The 17,506-nt window shown below is 41.2% G+C and overlaps 1 protein-coding gene across 7 annotated transcripts in view; it reads right to left on the reverse strand.

The window, feature by feature from the left end:
- The window catches only part of Eip74ef (Ecdysone-induced protein E74), a 178,843-nt gene that overhangs the window by 55,925 nt on the left and 105,412 nt on the right, over window positions 1–17,506 (reverse strand). Inside the window, exon 1 of one of the 7 annotated variants that reach the window (XM_083082317.1) lies at window positions 953–2,224. The exons of the other annotated variants lie outside the window; for them this stretch is intronic. Within the exon in view, the coding sequence (XP_082938443.1) occupies window positions 953–1,283 (331 nt within the window). The 5' untranslated portion in view covers window positions 1,284–2,224. Of the gene's footprint in view, window positions 1–952; window positions 2,225–17,506 lie in introns of those variants that run through there. 7 annotated transcript variants of the gene reach the window in all.

Consider the following 17,506-nt stretch of genomic DNA (forward strand, 5'->3'; position numbering starts at 1 on the left):
TGGGTGCGAGAGAGAGAGAGAGAGAGGAGACCTCACGGCGCGATAACGATTGTGGGGCCCGATTACGCGAAACGGGTCGACGAATATCACGATTCCACCGCCGCCGTTTCGCGAAACGACCTTCGGCGGCGGCGGCTTGCGTAATATTTTTATCGGCCGAAATTACGCACTGGCCCGACGCATATGCGTGCGCACCGTATGGATCATACGCGACACGAATTGCGCTTCGTCGAGCAAAGTAGATGTAGGAATTTCTTTTCACGACACCATATATGCGGAGAGGAGAAAAAGAAAAAGAAAAAGGAATTCCTTGATATTATTAATAGATTAATAAGGGTCAGCTGATCATTCTCGAGGAGGAGCATGCCCTTTGTCACTTGTGATCAGCTGATCTTTAATCATCAGATTTTGTTCGATAAATTAGCGACTGAAAAATGTGCGCTAAATCGAGTCGCGATGACACATTAGCCACCTTATCATAGGAATGACACATTGATGAATGACACATGTGACGGTCGTGAATTGCGTATGAATTGTTGTACGACAACCTGAGGAAATTTTTACCGTTAGATAAGCGTCCAAGTAGACGACCAATATGTCGCGATTAATATGTACGAAGGTATCTGTCGACATATGAGTGATAATCTCGAGATTAATCCCTTTCGCCGAGCGAATCGAGATAAATTTCCCTAGACATTTCTGCGATAATATTTCATCTTCCCGCGATCCAAAGTGAAACTAGAAAAAAATCTTTTTCTAATATACAAGTTTCAAAATTTTGAGGAAAACGTCATTTTCCGCTTTCCGAAGATTAAATAAAATTAACTGATTTGCTCTAAAAAAAAATGTAAAAAATACCTAAGAGCAGTAAAATATTAAAAGAAACTCGAAACCCCAAGAGGAAACATTTCCGGCAACGATAAGAAACGCGCGTGATCGAGTCTCGACTTACGGTATCGTTTCATGAGGTTCTTCTTGTAGGGTTTGGTGCCGGGCGGCCTGGAGCGCGACCTCGCGCCGCCGTTCTTCTGGTTGTTGTCGGAGCACGAGTCGTCCGAGTCCTCGGAGCAGGTGCGGTCGTCCCGCTCCTGCTCCTGGCCGTACTCGGACTCGGCGAAGCATCCGCGCAGCCTGAGCGCGGCCGCGGCCGCGCGGTTCCCGTAATCGTCCGCGGACAGGTCCTTGCGCTCCCGCTGATCCTGTCCGTCGTCCCGGTCCTCCCTGGCGAGCTCCGCGTAGTCGCCGACGCGGACGCTCAGATCCAACGGCTGGTCCTCGAGCATGATTCCTCGGGACTGTCAAGAGACTCGACGCTCTTCCTCCTCCTCCTCCTCTTCCCGAATCCCTTCGATAGATCCTCCCCGCGCGCTACACTACCAGGACACTTGGTACGGCATCTCGTAATCCTTTCGCGAAACGTGTGTTATCCCGCACTTTCCGAAGCGACGACGGTTTTACGACATTGCACTTGCCGGAGAGATTCCCCGTGTCCTTCGAATCGTACCTCGAACCTCGGTTCTTGTCGTCTTCTCGCGAGGTGCTTGTCCTCCCTGCTCTCGAGACCGATGAAAGACGCGGCGTCTCACTTCCGGCTTATCGAAGGTCCGACTATCTATCTATATCGCCGAGCCGGGGTAGAACGCGACTATAGAAACGAGCGTACGATTTCGCGAGGGAAAAACGGACGGAGAAGGATCCTCGCGCGAAAACAAGCCCGTATCTTTCAACGTCGATTCAAATCCCGCTCGCTTTTCCGCGAGGTGCGCGTCCGCGTTTCCGATGACTCAACCCGTTCACTTGTTCTCACCTCTCGCGAAACGTTCGCCGACGCGGTAAAAGTCAGCCTCGACGATGACAGCCGGAAAAAGCTGTCGCGCGCCAAGAAGAAGAGGCTCCGGACTCGGTTACCGTCCACTCGCTCGGTCACTATTACTTCTTAATCGCGTAATCTGGTACCCTGCGATACTCGTTCGCTCTCCAAAGAGGCCTCCGAAAAGGGAGAGAGAGAGAGAGAGAAAAAAAAAGTGGAGAGACGGAGACGCGATCGACCTGCCGGAGCGTAACCGCGTTCTCCTGCACCGAGGCTACGGTCGCCGGTGGCACACTGACTGACTCGGAACCGGGGTAGCCCGCTAGTCCAGACTCTCGCGCGCGTTCACTCACTACTTCTCTCCAGGCTCTCACACTCCGACTCCGCGCGCCGGACTCGCTCTCGCTCGCGCACGTCGCCGCGTCGCGTCGCGCCGCACCCCGCCCCGCTCCGTCCCGCCCCGCGCCTCGCCACCAAGCTCCCTTCGGGGCGCCCGACCGCCCGCTCGGCCGTCTTCGGCCGCGCTCGGCGCGCCGTCCGTCCGTCCGCGCTCCGCCGAGAGAGGCACCAGTCGGCGATGCGGCGCGGCGGCTGTCGCACGTATGCGTCAACGACACGGTACCATTACACATGCGGCGCGACGCAAGCAACGCGCGGGATATGCGTAGCCTACCGCAATGTCGGATCCCGTGACACCCTCCCTGCGGAGGCAACGACGGCCTGGTCCCGCTGGCCTCTAATAATAAATGTCTCTCTTTCTCCTTTTTTCCTCCTCTCTCTCTCTCTCTCTCCTCCATTCGCTCCCCCCGTTCTTTATCCTTTCGTCTCTCGCGAGGGAAAGCTATCTTTCCGTCTATTGGGATAGGACGCCGAAAGCTCGCAACGGGCTGCTGACGCACCCGTGCCCCTCGCGTGACATTAACCTTCGATCGTCGAGAAATACGAGTAGTTTTGGATCTCAAAATAAGCCGGAATGAAACTAGCGGGGCGAGTAACTATCGCGTTCTCGAGAATGGAGCTCGCGCGAAATAATATCGGAAACAAATGATGGATATATAATAGTCGATGTATTGAATGGCAATTTTGCAAATGTAACAAATAGTGTATATAAACAGCATAAATGCAATTTTATATTTGCGGAAATTATCAAAATATCATCATTCCATTACACGTCAAACGCTCGAAAACATAGTAAACTAGAACTGTCAAAGAATCTCGATTAATACATTTTTACCTTTGAGACCAAGATATTCGTATTAAATCGAAAGGTCAGCTCTGAGATTGTCAAAGTGTCAATCTCTACGATGAAGTCGCCCAACTTTCCACGAGAAAGCTCGTCAACTCGCTCTTCCACACGAGGAATGGCGGAAAATTCGATCGCATGGCTCTCTCGGCCCACGACGAGGGCCCCTGACATTGTTTCCGCCTTGACGCGCTGGTCCGTCTGTCCGTCTCACGGGGGGGAGGGGGGGGAGCGGGAGGGAGGCTCGTGCACGCACGGGAATGCTAGCTCGCGACGCTTCGCGGTATAGGTGAACGTGCGTGGCCGAGGTCGCCGGGAGAAGGAACTCTCTTCCTTCCAATCCGGAGTCTCGGCCGCGCGCTGCAGCCGGTAAACACAGGTGCAACTGCGACTGCTCGCTCTCGAGCGGCGATACGCGAATCGAATTTCGAAGCGGTGACGTTTCGTAACTCGCGCCACGCCGGTCGACTCACCTTTCCTTCACCGAAAAGGCGGCCGTGCGTAGGCGCTGTGCCTCTCGATCCCTTCTCTTTGTGTACAAGAGAGAGAGAAAAATCAACCTAACGTTCCTTTCCGAGAAGAATAACACAATTGAACATACATGGCGATATAAATTGAATTAATTTTTGCATATTCGTTGCTATTACTTTAATGAATTGCTTCGAATTGTAAATAGATTTTGCGAGGATGCGCGCAATTTATTTTTTCCACTAAATAATAATTTAAGAATTAAAAATATAAATAATTTAAAAATTAAGAATATAATAAATAATTTGAAAATTAAAAATATAAATAATTTAAAAATTAATAATATAATAAATAATTTGAAAATTAAAAATATAAATAATTTAGAAATTAATAATATAATAAATAATTTGAAAATTAAAAATATAAATAATTTAGAAATTAATAATATAATAAATAATTTAAAAATTAAAAATATAATAATTTAAAATTATAAATAATTATAAATTATAAAAATTAAATTATAAATAATTTAAAATTTAAAATTTCAATCCATTTATCATACTCTAGGTTTCCGAACGGATTTGATTTCACGTGGCGACGACGATCCTATATGTATAATATTCGGATTATCAGCGGCTACTTATCGGTCGACTATCTATCGTTCTCGAGAGACACCGAGGCCTCGCGTATTCGTTGCAAGGAAGGCTTGGCAGGCCTCGAGCGCGCTATATCGAGGTGCTCGATAGATTGCGATAGAGATCGCAGAATTATTGGCTCTCCGACTATGCGATCTCGCTGCCCCCGAGGGGAGGGGTACATAACCGGAGACAACGAAAGAAGCGCTCGCTTCCCAGAACGCATCGCGTCATTGTCAAAGGATTTCCTCAACGAGAACGCTGCTCCTCGTCGATGACGTCGCGCGACGTCCAAACAAGTCCTCGTCGGCACCGCAATTCTGCTCTCCGTAAAAAAAATGAAAGACGTACAAGTGGGCGAATAAATCGCATTAAAATTTAAATGCTGAAGAACCAAAGATAAAATAGAGAAGTGAAATTATAGTTGATAAATGGGTGGAAAAATTTATTCCAACTACAATCAGCTGATTTGTATCCTTGTAAATAATTTTCACACGTAATTTTGAAATATTTCTATATTATGTTTATTATTTTTACACATCTTTTTATCTGATTAAGATTCGAATTTAAGGACAATAAGTCTAAAATATCGCGCGTCCCAGAGAAACTATAACGATGGGTATAAACGATTTTGTGGCAATCTGGAGAATTTAGTAGAGCGATCAATTTTTTAAATAAAGATCCAGTCCCAACCGTTCATGTTGTTGCCATAAATAAAAGCGCCACTTGTATCAAGAACTAAAATTTCATTTTGTATTATTTCGACGAATACAAAAAGTTGTCCATTAATTTAATATTATTGATATAAAAGTTCATTAAAAAAAGTAAATATTGGATTTTTTCTACGAAGAGCTTCTATCTCTTTAGTTATTAAATGCACGGATCTGAAGAATCGTAAATGATTGATTAATGCATTTAAAAATATATACACGCATCGATATATAATTATTGCCATTGATTCCGAAGATTGATGAAAGATTTGAAAGCATCCATTTTCTTGAGTGTTTGATGCTAAAGATTTAAAGTAAGAAAAACAAGACACGAATGATACAATGTATAAATCTAAAAGTATTGCATCGCAATTGACGAGAAGAAATCTTGCTTCATAAGAAAGCTAAAGAACAAGTGACATTTTCCGATACCTGTCGGCGCGGTGTCTTCCCCAGATGAATTCATCGATCGAGTCGCGAGTACCGGACACGATAGATAGTTTCAAAGTTTTATCGCGGTTTGCGTGGAACTTGTACACTCGTTAAATGCCACATCGACGCAAGAGATCGTGACGAATCGCCCTTACATTATAAAGATCGACCAACATTCGATCGCAAATGTGCGTTATCGCAATCCATTCGATTTTCAATTCGATATGCCGGATGTCTCAACAATTTTGCTTATCGAAGATTCCTAAAAAACACTTTTTAGCGCTTTCATACTGAGATTTTATTAATAATAGAATATATCATATACAGGATGTTTCGATTTTTATTTTTTTCTCAAATTTGGAACAAATTAAAGAAATGAAATTAGATGGATATTTTCTTATTTATTAATATTTTTTTAACCTTCCGTATTGTGTGTTATAAGGGGATGAAACTAGCAACTCATATTCAATTTTTTATTACAACTTTTTAATGAGCCGGAATATGATCATCTAAAAATATGCATTAAAAAGTGATTTATTTAGAAACTTTTTTATTTCTTTTATTTTTTTCATAAAATCAGTAATTTTCAAGAAAAAAATAAAATATGTTATCATGCACAGCACGATGCTAAATAGGTTTCGAATTACGAAAAGTTAAATTTTAAAATACAAATAAAATTAGAGTAAATGTTGGAAAAATTGGAACAAAAACAAAATTATAATAAAAATCTAAAAACCTAATTTTTACCCCCATTTTTAGAGGAGTGTAACTCCACAGGGAGGGAATATATGTTTATATGAAAAACCCCCCTTAATTTTCCACAAAGAATCTAAAATTTTTCGCACTTATTAAGAAACACCCTGTATATGAAATATATTAAGAAAGTAATTTTTTTATTACATTTGACATTAAGTATCTGTATAATTAAAGCTGAATTAAAAGCGAAATAAAATGTAAGCGAATGAACTTTTGAAAACACTCCTGGACTTTTTGGCAAACTTATCTCGTGCAATTATCAGAAGCGGAATCGTTTGAAAGGCCGACATTTGAGTTTTTACAACGCGAAATGAATTTCTGCGCCGCGATGGCGGGAGACATCTGCATTAAAGGGTCTTGCACGCGGGTAGAGAACGAGACACTGACGTTAGTATCCTCGATTTGTCGTTCCTCCGTGGGGCAGAGCCACCACGTCGACGGGGGACCGGAGTTATTTTAGCGCAAAAACGGCCGACGCTGCCGACCCCGGGAGAGAAAATCTCGTAACTCTCGTCGATCACAAAACGAAACGCCCGATCCAGGAAAACTGCGATTTCCAATCCGTCACTATGCATTTTATACGACTCATTGTATTGTTTAATAACAGATGGTAGATTTTGACAAGTTTTTCATATATTGCGTAGGACAGAATAAAACAATGGAAAACTATGGAAATTGTGTTATTTACCCTATTATTTTATCGCGCGTCAACAACCACTTGATACCGACACGTTTGGTTTCGATCGAAATTGAAAGTTTTACAGTGTTCAAAACATTTCGCCAACATTCGCGCCTCTCAGAGTTTATGAATAACTTCAAATTTCAAATATTCTAAAAATATCATTCTTTACAACTGTGCTCGTGTTAAATCTCGAAAATTATTTGCAAAGAAATAGCACACTGGATTTTCGATCATTTTACGTAACAATAGTTTAAAATATTAATTTTGGATGCAAAAATATACTTTCATAATAAATAATACATCATCACGTCTCTGTTATTTTATTTATTATAAAAAAATGTAAATTATCACTTAAAACGATGATTTTAAATTTATCCAGCATTTCTCGAAAGTTTCGAAAATTTGAAAATGTTTTTCTGGATTTTACTATAAAATGACGCATGTTACGCATTCGCGAATGATACGCTCGGCTTTAATAAAACGCTGCGGAAGAATGACCACACTTATTTTTCACCGGCTAATTCGGTAATATATGACCGAGTGACCCAGAAACACGATAGTATCTCGATTAGTCTTAAGCACATCCAACAAGACGACTATCATGTTATGACAAAAGGATATATCGATTCTGCGCGTTAAAAGATTTCGCAAGATTCATTTCTAATATTTTTTTTTTTAATTTAGACAATACAATAAAGGTATATCATTTTCCAAAGATAAGATAATGCAACAAATGTACTGCATAAATCTTTCTTTAAAATTCCTCTGCAAATAAAATAATTGCGCTTTTAACATAAACTGAAATTTTTGAATAATAATCAGTATAATAAAGTTCATATATTTTTTTCTTTAATTTAAATAATTCTAATATTATTACCATTAAAAAATATATATTTTTTTAATTTAACGTACATGAAAACACGTATATTTTTTCTATTTTTATGCGTGAAAAAGTTGGTAGCATGCAACTGCTACTCGAGAAAAGGATACTTTAATCAACACACAATTATACTTTGCCTATTTTCTTCAGAGATGTGGAAAGGTTATAATCTCTCTCTTTCGAAAGATAAATCCTACGCTTTCTTTATTTCTTCGGCCATTACTCCGCTATTTGCGTCCATCTCCTCTCCTCCATTATTTTTATTTATTTATTTATTTATTTAATTGTTCGTTCATTTATTTGGATATATATTTGATCTATATTTACTTGGTTATCCATAATTGACGGCCAACGAGACTAATCACATGGATTACATACAAAGCCGCATACGCGCGTGACGTGTCCGCTAATTATTTATCGCAAACATTGTGGTAGTACTAGTTTGCCGTTCAATTTTCTGCATGTAAGCGTCACGTTCTCTTTCTTCGACTTTCTACGTCGAACGCCGTCAACCTTTCCAATTGTCATCTCGATCTCTTATTGTCTCGCGCACCAAACTTTATCATTTATTCATTGCTCTCGACTCTTCGAAGCGCAAACAAGTTTCACTGATAGCAATCCCTTAATATTAATGAGATTCAAAACAGAAAAAAGTAATTTCTACTTATAATTTAAATTGTATCGAGAATTTTTGACATTTTGATAGTTTCCTTACCATTGTTATAATTATATTTTCTTAATTTCCCAAAATTACCAAATAAGCTTTCACATAAAATGTGTCTCTCCAGAAACATGTAAATGTACCGTGTCGTAATCATCGAGTCGGAGAAAAGAAATAAAACGCGTTATCGCGAAAATCTCAGAAAATCATGGGCTTTCGTGGACACACGAGATCGCGGCGGTGGAGAAAGATGTTTTAACGAACGCGTTAATTAACGATGCGCGTGCACCGCGGCGAAGAAAGTGCATCCCGTCCCGTTCTCTTCTCGTCGTCCCGCAATTAATATCTAGCGTGGCGATTCGATTAAACGGCTTAGAAAGAATTAACACGAATCGCCAACATGCATGCACCTTCCGATAATTGCAACGCGTCCAGCTACTCTCGCCGCACGAGAGAGAAATGTGCTTTGCGGAAAAAAATCTCACCCCAGCGATAGATCTAACTATCAATATTGCGAAATATTTGCGTATTTACAGAAATAAATCTCGACAATCGATTACGCAAAATGGCCGATAGATTATTTATCGATGCAATGCCAGAAAAATTCTTTACCTTTCATATTAAAAGAAATTGTATTATTCGACCGCGTTATTTCAGAAAATTAATCATTACGCAAGCATGGGACAAATCTAGATTTTTTATCGCAATTTTTAATACTAAAATTATTTGCAAAAAATGCAATTAATTCGCGAGAATATTAAATATTATAATAATTAATATATTAAATATTAATATTAAATATTAAATATTATATTAAATATAAATGTTACATATTGAATAGATTCCCTAGTAAGATAACGAGTAATCGACCGTTACAATTAAGGATTAATAGGCAATGCACCGAGAATTTCTCTAAATATTGCGTGATTCGTTAGACTCGTCGGCGTGGAAGCGCCTTTAATTTTTCGCTATTCTTGCGGGAAGGTGAAAAGAGAGGAGGAAGAGATATTAGCCGGTGATTCAGTCCGAGACTAACGCGCACTTTTCCTCGACACGTTTCTCCCCGATGCGGATGATTTCTTCTCCTTCTTTTTGCCTCCTCATCGCTTCAAATCACTCGAAGCAAAAGGGTAAATTTAAGATTTTGCGCTGGACATTATTAAAGATTTCCAATGTTCTCATAATAATCCCAGGTCTCTAAAAGTAACATCTAACAAGATAATATCGCAAACAAAAACCAAAATGCACAGATTTCTCGCGCGATAATTCTATGCCATTAAATATCTCTTCGATATCGAGTGCGAGTTTTAATTGTTTAATTACAATTTTTTAATTATCGTCGCGAGATTACGATCAAAACCTAATCAGCTGTTGGGAAATATTGATTTTTGAATAATATTGGATAATCAATGAAGAGAAGACTATCGATAGCTCGTTAAATTTGATCGTCTCTAGATTAGCATTGGATGGAAGAGGAGTAAAATGCGCGCGGCGGATGTGCCCGAAGGTGCCAGAAACCGTGAAGGAGGCCTCCTCTCGTGATCCGAGACTCTTCAAGGACACGAGGGTGGCGGATCCGCCGAGGCGCGCGCGCGCGCGCGCCACTCGCCTCGTTTTCCTCCTGTGAAAATCACGACCCGAAGCAAGCGAGCAAACGCGCGGGAAAGAAAAATCGCCGGCGAAATCGCCGTCGCGTTCCACATAACAACGGCCGGAAAATTTTCATGCCGACGTTTTCATTTTTCGATGAAAACAAACGTCAAAATCTCTTTCGTATTTTTATTTCTTTCCGCAAGAGTAAAAATTATTTACGCAAACGTTCTCCGACATCTTTGCACTTTGAATTTCATGGAGCGATAAACCTTAATATTAAAGCGACGATCGTAATAATTGATTGCGAAACGCAAGCTAGATGGACCTCGAGATAATTTTCACGCGCGAAAGCGAGCTTACAGCTCTTCTCGTAAATGAATTTTCGCAATATAATTAAAACAGTCACGTCTGTATCATCGTCATCGTCCTTCACCCAGGAATCCGGGAATTCTCGGTGCTGCTTTGCACGGATAAGGACCCTACGTCCCGCGCGTCCCGCGAAGCGTGGCGCGTGTTCGACGAGCAGTTACGAGAAGGTGCCAGAAACCGTGAAGCAGTCCCGTGCATGCGACTTTCCAAGGACACACGTCGAAGAAGAAGAAGAAGAAGAAGAAGAAGAAGAAGAAGAGGGAGAGCAAACGACGAGATGGGCGAGGAGGAGGACAGGGCGCGGGAGGAGGAGGAAGAAGCAGGCAAAATAGGAGAAGGAGGAGAACAAGAAGAAGAAGAATCCCCTCGGCTCACGTCCGCGAGAACCGGAAAGATTCTCTCGATCCGCTACGAACGGCTTCCAAGGTCCGCGATCCGTATTCCAGCGAGAACAACACGCATAGTCGGCCGTATTCACGCACGCACGCACGTGCACCTTTCTCTCTCCCACACGCGCGTCCGCCCGCGAAGTTATTGTTTAAAACGTTCCCCTTTATTGTGTCTACAACGCGCTCGGTCGCACGCGGCCGGAACGACCGGGAGGGCCTCCGCTTCTTCTTCCTCCTCCTCCCCCTCTTCCTTCCCGCTGCTCGTTGCTAAATACGCCTTTTGCAATTCTTCTTTCTCGGTTACGTCGCGCTTCCCCCCCCCCCCCCCCCCGCGTCTTCGTCTTCGGTCGGTTGATTAGCGGTCGGGATCGGAATCGTGTCATCGCGCGAGATCCATCTCGCCAGTGTATCTCGATGATCTCTGGACAGATTTCATACTTGCAATTTCCCTCGTCAAGCTAAAGTTGAAATTTTCTCTTCGCCTCTGTCTCTCATTTTCAATCGATTTTCCATTTCAGAGATTTGTACTTTTAATCTTGATAATAAATAAATATCTCATGAAAAGCGACGTTGTTTATATATTATTACGTCATTTTCATTTGTATCATGTATTATTTTACTTTATCTATGTCTATACATTTTCATAATTCCCTAAAAATTTAAGAAAAATACACAATATTTTCCAGAACACAAAAAATTTTCGACGAAAATTTATATTACATTTACAATGATTATATAAATAATATTATAAATGAGATATTTAAATGCACCATATTCGGAGCACAAAATTTAATTATATATAAATGCTACTGAGTAGAAATATATCTTTTCCTAAATTAATTTAATGAAGAGTAACTTTTGCCAATGTAATTTAATTAAGCAGATTATTGATCTTTTTTGTTTTTAATTGCATGATAATAATTCAATCTCCATCATTTATAATCCTCAATATTGCAATCCCAATTTCTCGTATGGCTTTTTTCCAGTTATAAATTATTTTCAATCTCTTAACAAAAACTAAAATGCACAGATATCTATATAATAGATTATTTTTAATCTATAATACAAATCATTTTCAATCTATTATCTTTGACATAGAAACGCAAAATTTTCCGCTTTTCTTTCTCTCTCTGACATGCTCTTTGTGCGGTGATCTTAAGTAATTAATTAAACGTCGCGACGAGATATCTCTCGATCGAGCATTATCTCGTCGCATCGGAAGTCGTCGATCTCTATCGACCTTCCCGGCTTCCTCCCGGCTACTCTTTTTTGCGGAACACTCGGCCCTCTTGTCACGAGACATACCTTCAAGAAACGTTTATTGTGTCTACCAGAGAGAGTTACCCGCACCGACTGTACACGCAGCTTGGCACAGCTCCATGCTTATAGCCGTAAACGCAACATGGTTGCACTTTCGTTCTCTCCGGTCTCGTTGTTCGTCGGCTTCGAGACAAGAGACGTCGAATATCGCCGTTCGATTCGCGAGCAGGAGGAGGCGAGCGGAGATTGCGACCAACGAAAGTGAGGCGAATCCGCTCTGCTCTGAAAACGTCGATGGAAGACGTTTCTTTCGAAGCTTCCTGCTTTGTTCACGATTTAACGAACTCGATAGAGATAAACGTAAAACATGCAGAGAGCTTTCCAGGGAATTATGACTTTTTTCCACGCGAAGTGCTTCAAGAATTCAAATCCATTCCGATGTTCAAAAACTCCATATTTCAATTCTTCTACGCATACATAACTTAAATCATCTTGCCTGTTTTTGTCGCAGAGCTACACGTGTCAATTAACTCGGTTTTAAAAAACACGTGATAATTCCGGTAGCGAGATTTCGAGAGGAAGATCTATCTATACTCGTGACGCTAATTCTACATTCCCGACAAGGAATCCGTCGTCTCTCGAGAGTCGCGCTGCCCAAAGATCGTGTCGTATCTCCTTTTCTCGCGGAGGATAAAGGGGAAGAAGAGGCAGAGGCAGAGGAGAGACGCACACACGCGTCTATGCAAACGCACACGACCACGTGTGTCCATGTGCGAAGCTAGCGGCGACTTGGAAAGGGGAAGTAGTCGTCGAGGACGAGGAGGAGGAAGAGAGAAGGGTAGACGAGGAAGGTGGACAGCGCGGGAGGCGCGGGGGAGCACGCGGAAGGGAGGGAGGAGGCAGGACAGAGAGACGGACGGACGGACGGGAGGTGCAGCGAACTCTCCCAAGGCCTGCGCCCCGCGCCCCCCCCTCCCGCCCCCCGTCGTGCGTGCGACTGCAACTGCAACACTCGCGAACCGGAGAGAGATAGCTCCGGAGACCTGGTGCAACACGCGAGTAAAGTAAGGATACACACGACCGGGCCGGACAAAGAGAGGCGACGCCGCCGAGCCCGGAAAGGATCGGAGGAGACGGACTCACGAGGTTTATCAGCGTTGCTCCTGGGCGCGACAAGGAAAGAGTAATTCATATCGTCGATAGAAATCATTGGGAATTTTTTTTTCTCACCCCCGTGTCGGAAATAGTTTGGATCTCTTCTGACATTTGAGATACAGAGATCAGCTTTGGCTTGTGGAAGGACTACGTCGATACCTAGAGTTTTAAAAACTCTGAAGAGAAAGACGCCGAAAGTGTCCGAGCGAGGAATTATAAATGTAATTTTTCAACGGAATAGAGCGTGCGAATTTAAAAACAAAGAGAGCCCGGGGCGTGTTTTTATTTTCTTTTAAATTCCGTGATCTTTTTCGCACTTTTGAGACTTATGCAAGAGGAAATAATATGTTTAAACGCTTCCATTTGAGAGTAAAACTGCGCGTTGTCATCCACGTGAACTCAAATAATGACGTTTGACGGGACTATTTGCTTGAACTTTTCGAAATTCGTGCCGCTCGCTGACCTACCGCACGTCTACCTCCGCTATTATTTTCGTCCAAATATCTTGCTATTTGCGTCATCGTCCAAAGTCCAACCGAAAAAAGATTCTCGTCAGGAAATCGCAAACACATTAACGCGATGCTAGTCTGTCGAAATGAACGACGCTCTCTATTGCAAGCAAAACAGAATTTATTTATTCCTTTACCTATCCAATCTTTCGAAATAATAATTTTCTTAGGATACTCTTATCATGATAAAAAAATTATTAAGAAATGAATATAATTTAAAACAAAACAAAAATAAATAAAGTGCGTAGATAAGATACGAAATTCCGAAACCGGAATAAAATTAATTCAAAATTAATTCCTCCGTTTAAAATTTAAAAAAGTATGCTTTATTCGTGCGGCACAAGAGGGACACATGCTGAAAGCAATTAAATGTGAGTCAGGTTTTATTTCCTGCTTCGAGCTCCCATTACTTCGCCTCGACAGCCGACAACTCGCGCGGGCGCGAATTATTGTTTACTCGACGAGAAATGCGTGCGTGCGAGAAATGCAGGCCTGCCTGCCTCATCGCGAGCGAAGCCGATTATCTGCATCGGGTTCTCTGGGTCGATCGATCGTTAACTGCAAATACACCCGAGCGATTCGCGCGAATCGCGCGCGCAAACAATATCGTCCCGCGATACTAGGAAATTTCGCGTTACATTGTGGATATTCGTGACGTCCTCTGCTAAATGAAGCTTTGCGGAAAGTTGCGTCGACGCGATAATTTTCGTCGAGACTCGCATTATTGTAATTTGTCATCGCTTGAGACAAATCGCAAAACGTTGGACTCCGTCATTTTTTCCTTCCCCTCCTTAAAAATCCTCCCTTAAGTTAAATTTAAGTCCCGCATTACAGTCCGCGTTACATATTCGTGATACGTGTCAATGGAGAGCCAGAGTGTCAAGGCGGCTCGCGTCGTCTAAAAATAAAACCGCGCGCGGGGAGACTCTTTCGTAATTTTTTCATCAAGTTCGTCGACTCCACTCCACTTTAATCGTTTGACGCGAACAGTGTCGCGATAGTGTTCCTTCACTCCCCATTGTTATTTTCTACGTATCTTTGCGATTCCTTTTTTCCCCTCTCGTCATTGAATTTTATTACATTGGCTTAATTTCGTCGACGCCAATTATCTGTCGCCAAGTGTCGCGATGATATGAATTTATGCATTATTGCTCCATTCCAAGCTGTTTTCTCGTATGTCGAGTCGCCTTGTGGAAAGCAAGTCGAAAAAAATTTATTATTAAAAATTTGTTATTTATTATTTATTATTAATTTATTATTAATTTATTATTAAGAGAAAGAGAGAGAGGACTACTTCACATGTACTTGTACATGTTGAGTAGTTCGATCCTAATCATCCGAAGATAAATGTAACGAACGAAATCTCGCGCTTCCTCGCCTCGTTGAAGCCGACGATAAAGTGGCACACCGTTGATACAGGTGATCGCAAGGATGGCGGCGGATCTACGGCGGATCGAAAGTGAGATCGAGATCGGCGGGTCTCGCGTGCGTCGCGTGCATGCAATATATGCGTGTGCGTTTCATCCGCTTAAGGAGATAGTGCCAAGTAGATACGCGGTCCAGCCGCGCGAAACTACCACGATCACCGCCGCCATCGCCGGCCCCCTCCGACCCCTCGCTCTCACCTGCTCTTCCGTCGACGTTTCGGAGTTTGCGAGGCGATTACACATGTGCGCGTGCACACGCACACGCACACGTACAGCAGGCAGGTAAACACGCGCAGAACTGCATACAAGCAGGCGCGCTCTTCGCGCACGAGCGAGCGAACGAGCGAGCGAGCTCGTTCGCCACGCTAGCCCTGGCCTAGATAGGCCGGCGAGTCGGGTTTGCATCGTTGCGTCGCTTTAAGCCCGTCTCACGCACCGATCTATCGTTGTCCGTCTTCGTTATTTTCCCCTCTCTCCTCCCCGTCCCTTCGAGACGAGAATCCTCTCGCGAGCTAATGTCTGGCTATTGTTTCAGGTAGGGTAAGAGACCATATTACTGACTTATTAAGATACTAGATATTCAGTCATATTTGATTTAAATATGTATGGCCAATGATAATTAAATGTTTCATTTAAAAAAATTTTTTTGCAATAAAAAAATTAAGAATAAAATAGAAAAAATCAATTAAAATTCATTTTTCGTTTATTAATTAGTCAAGATAGTTGCACCTAATACTGATAATCTTCAAATCATATTGTATTTGATTTTGACAATCAGATGACCATATTATTGTCAATTTGCCATTATATTAAATAATTTAAATTTATGTTTTAAGATCTAATTTTTTATGTTAGAAACTCTATTAATAATATAATAAATAATTATTTATATAAGCATTATTATTTTTTATATTTACATTATATTTACGTTATTTATATAATAATAATAATGTAAGAAGATTTCTTGCAGAATTCGTTGCGCGCTTTCATTTATTTCTAATTTCGAAATTTAATTTTCATACATTTCTTTTTGTATCTTCCAACGTATGTAAGTTTTAACTTTCTACAATATAAAAAATATTTTGTAGAGTAAATAAATTTCCTTAAATATAAGATTCTTTCTCCTTCGTTGTTAATAACGGTAAATCATTCTTTCATCGCTTTTAGCTCGCACATCGATCTATCGATCATTTGCCCTTGTTTCTTTGTTCTTCGTGTTTGATTCGAGAAGATTAAGATGATCGATAGATACTTTCGACAAAAGGTAGAATTCGAAGTGATTGGCCAACTCGAAAAGCATGGAAAAAAACAAGAGAAAAAGTAGAATTCTGAGCGAGAATATGGCTGCGAAATTGCGTTTTTGGCGAGAAAACTCAACTTATAATTATATAACCGAGTACAAATCAAAAACATTTCGACGATGAAGATGGATCCATCTTCTTTCGCGGCGTTTGCCTTCATCGCACTTCTACCAAAATCTACGAAAAATGGAGATTCGATTGAAGTCTGAATTTCGTATCACATAAATTAACAGTAAGAAGATGTGAATATTTTTCAGCTATAAATAATAATAATCTTTAAAAAATTTATCGTTATGTTATACTTGACAATCTATCTACGAAATATCTTCATAATTATATAAGCCATATATTAATTTATTGAAAGTAATTTTAAGATTAATCAAAAAATAGTTTTTTTGTATGTTTCAAAATCTACATCGATAATTAATTTCAGATTAAGCAAGTCATAATTATAGATAGTAACTCGGCATTGGAACGATTACACACAGATTCTATCTATAATACCTGTGCTAAAAGCAATTTAGGACGCTTTACATCTCAGACATCTTATATTTCTTCCGTCATTTTCATTTTATTCTTAATATTATTAGTACTAATTATACATACAATGATCCGTTTCTTCATTCATTACATGCTACTTTCACTTATCTGACAGATAACCATCCGATTCAAAACATGACACTTGCGCTCGCGCGCTTATGCGTTAATCGTGCATCGTTGCTGTAATAAGAGAATAAGCATTCTTTATTTCTAAAATATTCGAGTAGCAAATACAATATCCAGAATTCTTTAAAAGCACTGGATACGCAAAGATTCGATTGTGAGTTTAAAAAGTAAATTTCGACCTTACGGTTCACACAGACGCGAGGAATTGTACGCTTGATCCCAACAATAAGTACGATAAACTTTTGACACGTTCGTCACCTTTCTCCCCCATAAGGCGTTTCGTGTCCGTCGACGTGTGTCAAACAAACAAACAAGAACGGACGGATGGATAGACCGAGATGGACGAGACGTCCCTAGATGCTGTAACCTCGATATTCTCGACGGAAACGTGTCACGTCATGCACCATACATTTCATCGCAGGACCATCGCGCACCCATTTTTCCGCCCGTACATTTTTTAGATCGAAAGTGTAGTGGCTGAATTTATGACGAATTTACGACGAATTACGTCGACACGACGGCGTAATGCAACATTTATCCGCAGATTTCGACGTTATTTT

The sequence above is a fragment of the Camponotus vicinus genome, unplaced genomic scaffold, assembly GCF_025532165.1.
Source record: "Camponotus vicinus isolate PSW18456_S1 unplaced genomic scaffold, iyCamVici1.0 SCAF_11, whole genome shotgun sequence".
NCBI lineage: Eukaryota > Metazoa > Arthropoda > Insecta > Hymenoptera > Formicidae > Camponotus > Camponotus vicinus.